General features: G+C 42.9%; 2 protein-coding genes across 4 annotated transcripts in view; both read right to left on the reverse strand.

Annotated features, from left to right (window-relative positions):
* LOC105147615 (neuroligin-1) overlaps positions 1-1,007 on the reverse strand; it is a 22,439-nt gene extending 21,432 nt beyond the window's left edge. The window contains exon 1 of the mRNA XM_011058762.2: positions 53-1,007. Within this exon, the coding sequence (XP_011057064.2) occupies positions 53-866 (814 nt within the window). The 5' untranslated portion in view covers positions 867-1,007. The remainder of the gene's footprint in view (positions 1-52) is intronic.
* LOC147909855 (uncharacterized) lies at positions 958-6,874 on the reverse strand. Of its 3 annotated transcripts, none has more exons than XM_087405134.1 (2): positions 4,984-6,874; positions 958-1,718 (listed from the first exon to the last, which is right to left on the reverse strand). In XM_087405134.1, exon 2 carries the CDS (start codon positions 1,526-1,528, stop codon positions 1,208-1,210), a length of 321 nt encoding a protein of 106 aa, XP_087261260.1. In that variant the 5' UTR covers positions 1,529-1,718; positions 4,984-6,874; the 3' UTR covers positions 958-1,207. The 3 variants fall into 3 exon arrangements, 1 of the variants encoding a protein (XP_087261260.1); XR_015544742.1 differs by having other exon boundaries at positions 1,529-1,718; positions 5,342-6,874; XR_015544741.1 differs by lacking the exon at positions 958-1,718 and having other exon boundaries at positions 1,726-5,180; positions 5,342-6,874.
* Between the last annotated feature and the right edge of the window lie 5,880 nt (positions 6,875-12,754).

The raw sequence follows: 12,754 nt of genomic DNA on the forward strand, positions 1-12,754 counted from the left end.
ATTAGGCAGTACCATTCTTTAGGACCATTCTTTAGGATAACGTCCGACTTACCGTGAGGAGCTTTGGGCACATAGAGGTTCAAATACAAGCAGTCTTCGCTCTGATTGGCCAGTACTGGCACCAGCCTTTTGAGGTAGGCCTGTCTCTGCCGCGGCAAGCTCTCGTCCAATACCGGTGGCCGCTGCGGGCAAGCCGGCTGCATGGTATCGGCGAACTTGATGCCGCGCCAGGGTGTCGGGGTAACCGGCGGCATGTAACGCAGTGCTCCGAGGGGCGGCGTCGCGTACGGCACGCCGTAATAAGTCTCGACGGCCGTCGACGATCTAGCCTCGATACCGCGCAGGATACCGTATCGCGTTTTAATTGTCCTAGTACAGTACTTTTGAGTGCCGGCCAGAGCTTCGGTACCTGCCAGGCAGCAATGGGCACAGAGAAGCGCCAGCAGGAAGACGCTTTTGGCGATACCGCCATCAGATGGGACTCTTCGAAGAATCCCCTTACTCGCGATATCCTTCGCACTTCGTCGTCGTCTTTCTTGTTTATTTTCTTCGTCGTCACTTCCCTTGTCGCATTTGCCTCCTTTCCGCTTTCTTCGTCCACAGCATCGTTCACCGGAAATCCCGTTTGTTTGGCGATTCCCCAGCTTCCCAGGAATCTCATGATACGTCGAGCAAACATCCTGTTCCCGGTGAAGAATATCGTACCGCGTTCGATACGATACGATAATATCGAGCTGCGGAAGACAGTGCTGTCGAAAAACATGTTTAACTGATGATCGCCAGTCGCCAGTGAAAAGGACGGTGTCGGGAGGCGAGAGGTCTTTCCTCTTCCTCTTCCTCGGCAAAGAGGAGGAGGACGTCCGCATCGCGTCACGCCGCCGCGGACTGGCCCCTGCGGGCCCCGCATCTGTGGGGCCCTCCTACCGATGGACGACCCCTTTCTTCTTCCGCTTCCGATTTCCGCTTTCCTTTCCCGTTCACCGCAACCGCCGCCGCCTTCTCGCCTGTCCTTCGGCCCTCCGTCCTCGCCGCCGCTGCCGCCGGCAATTTTTTGCGCTTACCCTCCTGTACCCCTTTCCGCACCGCCGCCACCACCCTTATCCCGTCGCTACCGTCCACCCACTCCCACAGCTTCCGGTACGGTTTGCCGCCACCTCCAATCCCGCACCCTCCAAGCGGCTTGCGCTCCTCGTCCGCCGTTTCGAATTCAGAATAGCGACTCGGTATTACTATCGTGCTGCCGCTGCTGCTGCTGCTGCTGCTGCCGCTGCTGCTGCTGCTGCTGCCGCTGCTGCCGCTGCTGCTGCTGCTGCTGCTGCTGCTGCTGCTGCTGCTGCTGCTTCTGCTGCTGATTGGCTCCGAGCAAACTCTCACTTCCATTCTCAGGTGCATACGTTGCCCGCGTTGACGCTGAGCTGCCAATCTGGCGACTGATCGTCGTTATCGCGCAACACGCGCGTATACACGACGCTTCGGTGACGATCGACGAGCTCGAATCGTCGGCACTGAATGATCCTGATGGAATCATCGGCGCCCAGGGTACGATGGCACCGCCCTCGGAGTCGCCGACTCGCGCGGAATCCTCAACGTCCTCGTCGCATATGTTACGAATCGTCTCGGGAAAGGAGAATCATTCGACGATGATTCTTCGATCCTCAAGTTTCTATTTCTTGCTCTTGCAAAAAAACCACCTGCTTTCACCTCGCGCCCTCAACACGCTGCAACATGTAAAGGACGGTTCGTTAAGTTTGTGGTTTCTCTGAAAATTAATTTCACGTCAGATTCAATTAACTCGACGACAGTCGCACAAGTATATAAATATGTAAACTTTGGACAGATCTCCGTCGTATGTATAATTTAAAATTTTACGAAAACAGACAGCTGTTCTTCGTACCCAAGAAATGGCGCGTAAATTGCTACCGTCTACCCAGTGAACTGGAAAAATGTATGCTCGATATACTCGATATACTCGAGGGGACGATCGTGCGTGAAGCATGTATATCGCCAACGACATCCTTTTCGCACCCCTGTCCTAATCCTCCATCAGTTCAACAAATTTCGAACATTCTTTACTCTCTACATTTTCTATAATCATTTATTCTTTATTTTATCGATTATTCTAAAAATATACTTGTTTTGGACGTGTGTATTCTCCATTAAACAAATCCGCATCTAAATAAATGAAATATTCGAATTGTAGTTTATTGATTTTTGCTAGTAACGCTACATAATTTCAAAAGCTGTTCTGTTTTTTTTCTGTTTTTTCTGTTTATTATAAAATAACGAGAAATGAAGTAGATATTTTGCTCTCCAATCTAGGATAATATATATTTCCATATATTATTGCGGTGAAAACTGACCCCATTGTGGTAATAGCGCAAATTTGACCGTTCCGATTGAGTATTAATATGCAAATGTATGCATCGACCCTTTGGATCGAATTTTCGGGAATTCAGCGACGCTGGACTTGAAATTTACGTTCGTTAAATCAGTAATTAATATACATTACGCCGGAACCCAGTAGTGAAAAATCGAATCGCACGGCCAGTCGCTCGACAAAATCTAATTAATTGCAATGACGATGTAGTTTGATTCGAATGAGTTGCTCAAACTGCTCGTATAACGCGAAATCCGATAGCATTCAACTGTGGCTATGCGAGAATTTCCAATTTCCAACTTGGGATAAACTATATACTCTATCCCTGGCCCTTGGTATATTTGGTACTACAGCTTTAGAAACGTTTCAACTCCTCCTTCCCTTGTTCGGAGAAAGGAAGGAGCCTGCGTTTAAATTATCACGAAGGTTCAGTTACGCCTGCCATTGTCTTTTTCCAAACGCCAAGTGAAATAACGAGCTGCGAAGGTCCACCTATGTGGCGAAAACGACGTAATAGTTTTCGTACCTCGTCGAGCGTACAATTGTTAAGACAAGCCATATAAACGCAGACTTTTCTTGCTACTTTTACTTTCTCAAACTTCTGATAAACGTGCCGAAGTAAAAAAGTATACCATCCACTTTCTTGTGACAATGACAAATAAGTGTTATTATACTTACGAAATACAAAAGGGGACGTAAATGCGTACCAAAAATTATAATTAAGAATCTTCTTTATCTTTAGTATTTTTTATCCATTTAATTTTTCATTCATTTAAAGAAATATTTCAAGAAATACAGAAATCCGTCCATCAAATAAATCGTAACTGCCATAATATTTTCCATGTCATTTATTAGCGTTATTCGTATATCTATCTGTAAAAGAAACTTTAGAATTATGAAAGCAAAGCTCGCTGAAATATAAATGGCGCATCACATAAATACCTATTTATGTAAAAGTTCAAATGCTAATTATATACACAATATTATATCCACAATTTGAATGTTTGTACAAAATTTGATTAATTTAATGTTCTCTTAACGTGATAACTCACACGTTTATATTTACAGCAAATACGAATTTTTTTCTTGCCCTCCTTTCGATGGAAACGTACCGGCTATAGTTTGAAGCAAGTATTCCCGATTCTCAAGTTAGTCCGACTTGTCTCCTAAGTACTTTGCAGATCGGATTCCCCGAGGGTCTTTCGACAGAACAGCGCGATGCCGACGCAACCTCGCAAGTTCAAAAAGAGGTGCAAACTATCATTGGATTACGCTTCGATTTCGCGCCATTCAAGCGAACAAGCAAAAACGAGATGCCAATGCTGAATCATATAAGCGCGACAATCTGGTCTGGCGAGCGAAATTAAATTCCGGAGCTCGCGCTAATTGCAGCAGGAAGAAGGGAGGGGATGACCGGACGATTAATAATTCACCGACGGGGAAGATAAGTTCGAAGTTTCCAGATCCATGAGAAGAATCTACTGAGAAATTATTGAGGCAGCAACGATAACGTGAAAGGAAGAACGGATCCTTAGCGAAAAACGCCGATATATTATCGCGGAAATTGCGCGAGTGCCGGCGTGACATTTTTGCACGGATCAACGAGAGCGCATCCTGCAAGAAATGGATGAGTCAAAGAGAATTGATGGTGATCCATTTTACAACATTACGAACCCCCAATCTTCGAAATTGAGGCTTAGCTTCATAATCATTCTCTTTCTCAATTCATTTCTACCGTACTCTATCTTTATAACATATTAATTTTAACTGACGTGCGGAAACGTGGCCGGAATTTAAATATATATTATGAAAATACAAAGAGAAAGAAATAAGAGAATTCAAATACTTCAATGACAAAACTGATTTCTAAAAACGAAGATGTATTTAAAAGATGCATTACTGTAAAATGCAATATTTTGTTGTTAGATTTATCATCAAATTATTTCAAAGTTTTTACATATAATAAAATATTCTATCCAATAACTAAACTAGAAATGATTAAAATAATCAAATATTATTTTATATATTAATTATTACGCGTGATAAAAAAATCCTGTTCAGTATTTATAATTAGCTGCTAAAAAAACGCGCTATTGTAACATTTTAGTGCCTCGGTTTTTTTGAATGGGTGAATACATTTATATTTCAACTCTATCTTAATTATAATTGATATGTTTATTCGCAGTCTATAATAAAATTATATGCTTAAATTCAAAAGCTGTAATCAGTATCTGTAAAAAATTGAGTGAAATTAATGAGAAATGAGAAATTAAAATAATAAGAATGTATTAAGAATCGCATAGAATAAATGTATGTTATAGTAGATGCAAATTTTTTAAAATATTATTAGGTGTTGGAATTAATTCGTAGCGTTTTTTAATGAAAGAATGTTATTTATTTCACATGAGCATTAAAAAATACATTAATGAAAGTACTTCCCATCACTTGTAAAACGCTACGAATTAATTCCAACACCTAATAATTATTTATTATTTTCTGTAAATAATATTTAATGACACTCAATTAATATACGTATAGTTAATATAATCCTGAATATTGAATCTTCAAAAAAGTAGTCTACAAAATCTGAAAAGACTAAGACTTACGATGTATTTTTTTCGCAATAATAATTGACGGAAGTCTATGATGTAGTTGCCATTGTTGGTATAATTTTACTCTTTCCTGCAATATATGTGTACGCGACAAACTAATATTGATCGAAAACGATGCGCGGATTTCTTCAAATCCGCGGAGTTATCATCGACAATGTTTCGAAGCCATATGTTTCAGATTCGTTGAACAACTAGAAAAACAAAGTTTACAAAAGCAACTAAATACAATTATTTACACTGAATACGTGTTTTTATCTTTGCGTGAGATAATGTCATTCGTTTAACTTATGAATTATTGAACAGAAACATTGCATTATTTACAGGATAATCCCAAAAAATGTGAGGAACGCACCGAAAAACATCCAACTCCTTATCTAGTGTTGCCTCCTCGTATCACATAGTGCATAATGATATTCACTCAGATATTCTCGGTCAGATAACTTCCGTATTGGTCCAGATAATTTCAATTCTATCGCTCCGGCACCACACGCACCAACACGCAGCGCTTCGATCCATTCGACGTGGCTCGCATCACGTTAAGAGTCCGGAGTTGACGTTACGCTCTTGAGAACAATGCCGATTACGCATTCGAGCGCAGTCCAAATCGCTCGAAGCGTCGTCAAGCCGCGATTGAAGCGGACACGAGATATTTGCCGACATTCACATACTCTCCGTTTAAGCACTTTCTCGCCAGCTGTTGAATCGCGACGCGACGACGATCCGTCGCGAGACGGACTGCCGAAACCAGCCAACCAACCAATTCTGTACCAACAATCAACCCCCAGGACGACCCGCACCCTTCGTGTGCGCGATCGACTGTATCCCGGGCACTACTAACGCGTTGAGGGCTAGCAGCCGTGCGACCTCCGCGGAGGTGGCGGTGCTGGTGCCTGCTGCTCTTGCCGCTGATAGTAGTGATGGTGGTGGCGGCGATGGTGGTGGCGGTGGCGACGGCGGCGGCGGTGACGGTGGTGGAGGTGGAGGTGGAGGATGGTCCGGCACTCGAGGAAGCCGGGACAGCCACGGCGCCGACGCCTGGTTTGATTCCGACCAGGCCCGGTCGATAGCACCACGGCAACCCCCGGGTCGTTCCGGCTTTCCTCTCCCTCTCTCTCTCTCTCTCTCTCTCTTTCTCTTCATTCCTATCCCCTTCTATCATCCCTCTCGCCGCTTCTGCCACCCCCACATCGGGAGCCTTCTATCCTGCTTCTTCCTCGGGTACGCGCAGCATCTTTTCTCCGACCGCCGCCGCTGCCGCCGCCGCCGGCTCGTGTTCCATATCCTCGCGGCTGCCGCTGCCGCCGCTGCGCCTTCGGTATCCACATCTCACACACGCAACTCTTTGCTCCTGTCTATCCTCCCTCACATACGAGAAGGGCGCGAGCCAAAGCTGCTTCAAGAGGCTGCTTGGTGTGCGAAACGAATTCTCTTTCTCCCCCCTCTCTCTCTCTCTCTCTTTCTCTCCTCTCCTGCTCTTTCTTGTTCTCTTTCTCTATATATATATCTCTCTCTCTCTCTCTCTCACTTCCTCTTTCCGTCTTTCGCTTTCTGTTCCGTAACGGCAAGGCTGCCGGAGGCAGACGTCACCCACGCGACTCGCTTCGCGAAATAAGCGAACTGGCGTTTGTGTGGCTGTATTTCCGCCGGAGTGGTATCGTCGATTGTCGAGCTAATTCCTTGGTGTGCACAGTCAGATGAATCCGTCGAGTCTCTGAAGCACGCAGATTTTGCATGCGCGAAAAGGAATAGCTGACACTGCACAAAGTATTTCTTGTAAAATATAAAAAAAATATTTCCACCTCCTTTATAAACGTTTTTCTATGGGTTTTTGATGCAAGATATCGTGTTCCTACAGAATATTTATAGTTATAGCGCAACATGTTTTCGTGCTACCATGCTTCGGAGTTACTCGGAAACGATCATTTCATGAACGAATCTACTTTTTCACGTGTTTTTTTTTCATTTTTTCCTAAATATTTCCTCGCGTATAAAAATAAAAACCTACATTTTTTTTAGTTTCAATTAATTTCAATGATAGATACATATTAATAAGAGCGAGAAGATACATTTTTCAAATATTTAAAACAATGCTCTTCTAGTTTACTTAAAAAAATTCGCAGCGTTTAACATTGCATGAATCTCATTGAGTTAACACCTGGAATTCTTTCTTACTTTTAATACCTTCAATCATTTTAAAGCTTAAATTGTTCATATCTGTTCTACAGTTTCTGAGAAATTGGGTGCTACGCTCCAAGGAGTATAAACGAGCGGGGAAACCATTAGGGAGCGAGATATCCGTATACTATGACCATATGGCCTCGCCGCGTTACATTTATTATAAGCCCACAAATTCACATACACTCGAATAATCGGAGTCAGAAAATTGAGGTCCTTCCGTTCGAAACGGCCGTCCGAATCCGGGTCGAACGCTGGAATATTTCACGTCTAATCGTCTCGGTGGTTGCGATTTTAAGGATTTACGAAAGCGCTTGATATAAAATTCAGGCTCACCTAAATTTTAGCACCTTTAGAATCCTATAACCCGGAAATCTTTACATTCTAATATTTTATATCATATCGGAATCATCAAGAAATGATATGCGGCAAAATTTTATTTTCACCGATCGAAATCCAGATTTCTCGTTATAATATTTTCCTCTCAATCCTACGGAGAGAAAAATTTTTAACTTTACGTTTCTCACGTTTCTTAGGTACATATTTGTCGACAAACTTCACGCATCGATCGGATTTTTATTCTGATTTCCACGTCTCGCACAAACGATAAAATACCGGTACGTTATGTCCCGCTATTATAATTCATTCACCGATCGATCGAGGTCCTTCATCGCCAGCGGTGAAACTGTCCGCTCGCGCGCGAGCTTGTTACGCGTAAAGATCGCAAACTCACGAAAGGATTCAAATCGCCGAACGTCGACCAAAACGTGAGCAAAAGCGTGCCGGTAAATTGCCTCGTTATCGTCGCCATCGTCATTATTTACGACCCTTAACGAGGGAAACCTCATACTCTCCATGGTCGTCAGACTCGCGTGAGGTACTCGTCTACACGGATGCCAGGCCACTTCCTCCATTCTCTGGCTCTTTCGCTTTTTCGCATCTCCTAGTCCTATTTCACCCCCTCCCCCTCCTCTCTCTCTCTCTCTCTCTCTTTCTCTTTCACCGACACTCTGCCCATGATTTACCTGTCATCAGATTGAAACATCACTCCGATTAATTAAAACCGAGCTGAGAATACATCAATTCAACCAGCTCGTTAAACTACAGACCTGCGTTCCCCCGCGTGCACAAAACCTCGTCGCTTTGGCCGCAATGGACACGATCGGTTAGACGACACATTGACAAAGTTTGGAAATGCCCGCAGCCGACACTGACAAAGCCAGGAAATTATCGTTTTTGCGCGAATCCCCACTTGACACTTGAGATTTTGCAGTATTTGAAAAAAACCCCTCTCCGGGTGAACCTCATTTCGGAATTAATTCCCACTAATTGAAGAATAATTGAGGATTGTTAAGGAGTAATGTGCAGTATTATACACTGCGTGATACACATATTTGATTAATGTACATTGAGGGGTTGCATTTGTTATGTGTTAATGAACACGAGTCCATCCGCGCTGCACCTCGCCGAATATAATTGAATCAAATCAAGAGATGGAATCGCTCCCATTCAATTCGCGAGTTCTATATATGGTACAGTGAACAAATTGCGGTATTAGCAATCGCCGTGTACGGGCTTATAAAAAGCCCCGGCAATGAATAGCGAAATTTACGAAAATTGAAGACCCTTTCTTACATCATGTATTGTAGGTATGTGCAGTATACCAGGGTGTTCCACGCGTCCAGCAGATTAATCATAGGAAACACAACAGCGCGTGTAATAGAAATGACGTCTCGAGGGGTGGCTACCCCAAAATGATAAAGGGGCGAGAGCTTTACGCCGGACGTAGTCCAGATCCAAGAGTGGCTCGGCGAAATTGAAAAGTGCATGAGTTTTCTCGAGCAAAAGAGTGCAACGTGCAGCACGAGGATAGCATCCGGAGACGAGAGAGCAACTCGCGCGGTAATGCCCGGTAACCCTGAATTACGGGAAAGCGAGACCGCTTAACCGAGGAGGAAAAATAAAACTGGGAGAAACGGAAATGAAATTGGCTACTCCCAGTTCACCCGCTAAGGAAGCGCCGTTAATTAGCCAGCTGTATTCAGGGAGTCGTAAACCGGCAGGGCGAAGTTAGGTGGAATAAAGTCGTGGAGGAAAGGTCTCGCTCTTTATTTTTTTTTCCCCCCCATCTTCCTTTTCCTTCTCTTTCTTCTTTCTCTCTTCGTGCCGACGATGGCCGTCCCAATTTCCGCAGCGACGTTTTCGATCGATTTCGCGGTCGTTTCGCGGCGGTCAGATTAATGAATCGAATTTTCAACTCGACGCTAGGCTTTTATCCACGACGAGATAAAGTAAAGTCTTAAAACGCGCGGCCTCAGAATAGATCCTCGTTACGGCGACGCCTTTTCGCGCGGCAACTTCGTAAAACGCGATTATACCGCGCCGGTTCGTTCGCCTACTTTAATCCGATATTATGTTAATCCGATACTCGGACATAAAGTATTACCCGCGCGAGTATTACGTTTCGCATAGATGCACGAATGCACTAAATATTGTGCAAAAAATAAGAAAAACGTCGTAATGGGCGTCAAGAGCACGGTAGGGACAGAAGCTTTCGCGACTCGCTGCAAATTACGTCCTGCGCGTCCGCCGGCAGCTAATTATTATTAAAACGATTGTTGAAACGACATATACGCGCAACTCTCCCGTGAATTTTCAAATGAAATTCTAGAATTTTTAAGTATCTCACGTAGCGTCCATTAATTATCTGCGCGCGTATATATGCACGTATAACGATAAATTCAATACACAGATGTGACAATAATTTAAAATAATGAAGAAATATAGACGTTATTATTCTACCGAGATAGAGAATCTCGTCTTCGCTGGATTGTCTGTAGACCGCAACAATTACTGCGCCTGTAATAAATCGTTAGCAGTTGAGGATTTTAAGCAGCGATTTCCAAGGAAGCTGCACTCGCGCGCGATAAAATTCATCTCTGGGGCGCGTCTGTCGCGCGCCGCTCGTGACGAGGAAACGAAGATGGTCATCATTTCTGGGGTATCTGGGAGTGACAGCTGTTTTAGGATAACCACGCTGTGAGAAATACAATAACGAAACCGACATTCGCCGTAACGAATAGCCGCGAGTGCGCCGCAATATCGTAACGAGGTTACACTATAAAGGATAACAACCGGAAATATATCTGAAAATACGAAAAATTGTATAGACGGCGACGTGTATATAAACCGACGGAGTCTAGAATGGTTAAATAACAAGTTTTTGATAAGCTTCTGCACAGGCGTTAATACCTAACGCGGTACATGCAAACGAGTCGACTCCATCAGTCGAAATTTAATCACTCAGCCTTCTAAACAAATCCCGAAACTGTATCCTTTAATAGTTTAAATTTTTAATTACTTGTACTATTTAAAAAAATAAAATGTAGCTCTAGTTTTCTATTTTTTCATTGCATTTTTTAAATAATTTATATTTTTTAAATAATATTATAAAGCAATATTCCTTAATTGGAGAAAACCTATTTAGACTTTCAAGTTAATAGTGATGATGTGAGTAGTGCAATTTGCAAAAGTAAAAAGAATTTTTCTAATTCCTCATTTAAATGCAGAAACCGAAATGGAAATCGGCTATGGAGAGCTCCAAAAATACTGAAAAGAGCTTTCAATTTTTTTCATTCGAGGTTTTTTTTTTGTTCGTTGCTCACATCGTCTACGAAACTTTCATTAACGTCCGATTTTGTCAGGATTTTTGAACGCTGTCAGAAAATGCCGATACGGCGATGTGGCGCGAGAGATTTTATTATCAGAGATATCTTGCGCACGAGTTTATCAAATGCCATACACTCTCGAATCCGCTTCGCTTTTAGTGAACGGTCCATGTCTCTCAAATATCACTATGCCAGATTTTCTTCGACAGATACGCTCGAAAATTCAATCTCATCCCGCCGTATTTGTAATCGAGCACGTTTCACTAATCGCAAACTCTCGAGAAAGACAATAGCAAATTGAGGCAAATACGATCGACGATACGAAAGTATCGAGCAAGAAAGCAGCTTAGCGACTTCCTCTCACGTAACATCGTTTTTTACTCTCTTCCTGGATGTTGCGTCTCGGCTCTCTGCTTGTCATTTAGTTAAAACTTAAGAGCTGATTTATGTACCTCCTTTATAACACGGTCTGAAGAATCTAAAAACTTTAATCTTAATATTCCACTGCTAAAAGCTACCTTGGGCTATACACTTACAACACATTTAGGAACATCCAAACTTTTAGATGGTGTTGTTTTATTGACCTTTATATAAAGAATGCAAGTAACTAAATATAAGGACAAAAATATAAAAATTAAATATTTTGCATTTCAAGTTTTTGCTATAAACGTAATATAGATAATGAACGTACGCGTTTAAAAAATCTGAACGAACCTGCAGACGAACTGGATTGGTCGTAATACGGCGGTTAAAATGTTAACAACACGTCACATCAATGGCGAATACTCTCAATTATCGTTCTAGTGATTCTCATTCCAGTAACGGGGAAAAAAATTGCTCGCTAATAGCTAGGGAAAAAAATGACTCGGTCATCGTGAAAAGCTAGTGCTCCAATTATTCCATTCTCGTCTCGTGGAAGTGCGATTGACATTCCATAAGAGCACCCCGAACTACACCACACCACTATATCGCCACCGCCTATATCTGTACACCACTTCAGCGTGAATTGCTGGTCAGACTTACCCCGGACGAGGGAGTGTCGATGTAACTGTCGAGCGCAAGACAAAGTGGAGTAGGTAGGCAGTAAAACGGAAGACACGGGACAGGACGACGAAGAAGGAAAGAGAGGAAGAAAGGGAGAGAGAGAAAAAGAGAACGAAACAAGAAGAGAAGAGCGAGGTAGACGAGGCAAAATAGAGAGAAGGGAGCTATCGCTTTCTCGTCGTGTTTCGAGGGGTTAAAGGGATCTAGAATCTCTCGGAGTAGGAGTGCGGTTACGTGGATCATCCATGCGCTCAGCACTGCTTTTTTCTTCCGGATCTTCTGTTACGTACGTACAGCGGAAAACTGGGACGGAGAAAAACAACCAAGCGACGAGGATAAGTGGGAAAAGGCGCGGCGAAAAGAAGCAAAAAGGAGACTCCGGGATGAGAAATGTGTAATTTAACCCCTTCGCGCACTCACGGACGAGTTATCACGCGCTCGGCCCAGCCTCTGCTTTAAATTTATGAAGTTTTATAAATCTCTACTTTTTTTATTAGTAAATATACTGCGAGATAATTTTGTTTCTTCTTTTATTAACAAAACCTTCTCCGGAGGAATCATTCTCGTTTCGCTATGATCACGTACGTGTAGAAGGTTGATAATAAAATTTCAAAACAAGGATGATGAATATAATGAAGGCTTGACAAAAATATAAAATAATGTTACTCGCGTTCCGTCAGATCTAAAGATTTTAATTCATTTATCGTTAAGTTGTAAAAAGCGGAGTTCATGGTATCATAAATCTAATTGTGGAAAGATAAAGGAAAGAAGCGTGGCTGCAAAATCGCTTTCACTGTTAATTAGCGACAAACGTACGAATGCCTTTATTTCACGGTGAACAACGGGCAAATAGAACGGAGAATTGCCCGTAGCAGATA

Source organism: Acromyrmex echinatior, chromosome 4, assembly GCF_024713525.1.
Source record: "Acromyrmex echinatior isolate Ae372 chromosome 4, ASM2471352v2, whole genome shotgun sequence".
Lineage (NCBI taxonomy): Eukaryota > Metazoa > Arthropoda > Insecta > Hymenoptera > Formicidae > Acromyrmex > Acromyrmex echinatior.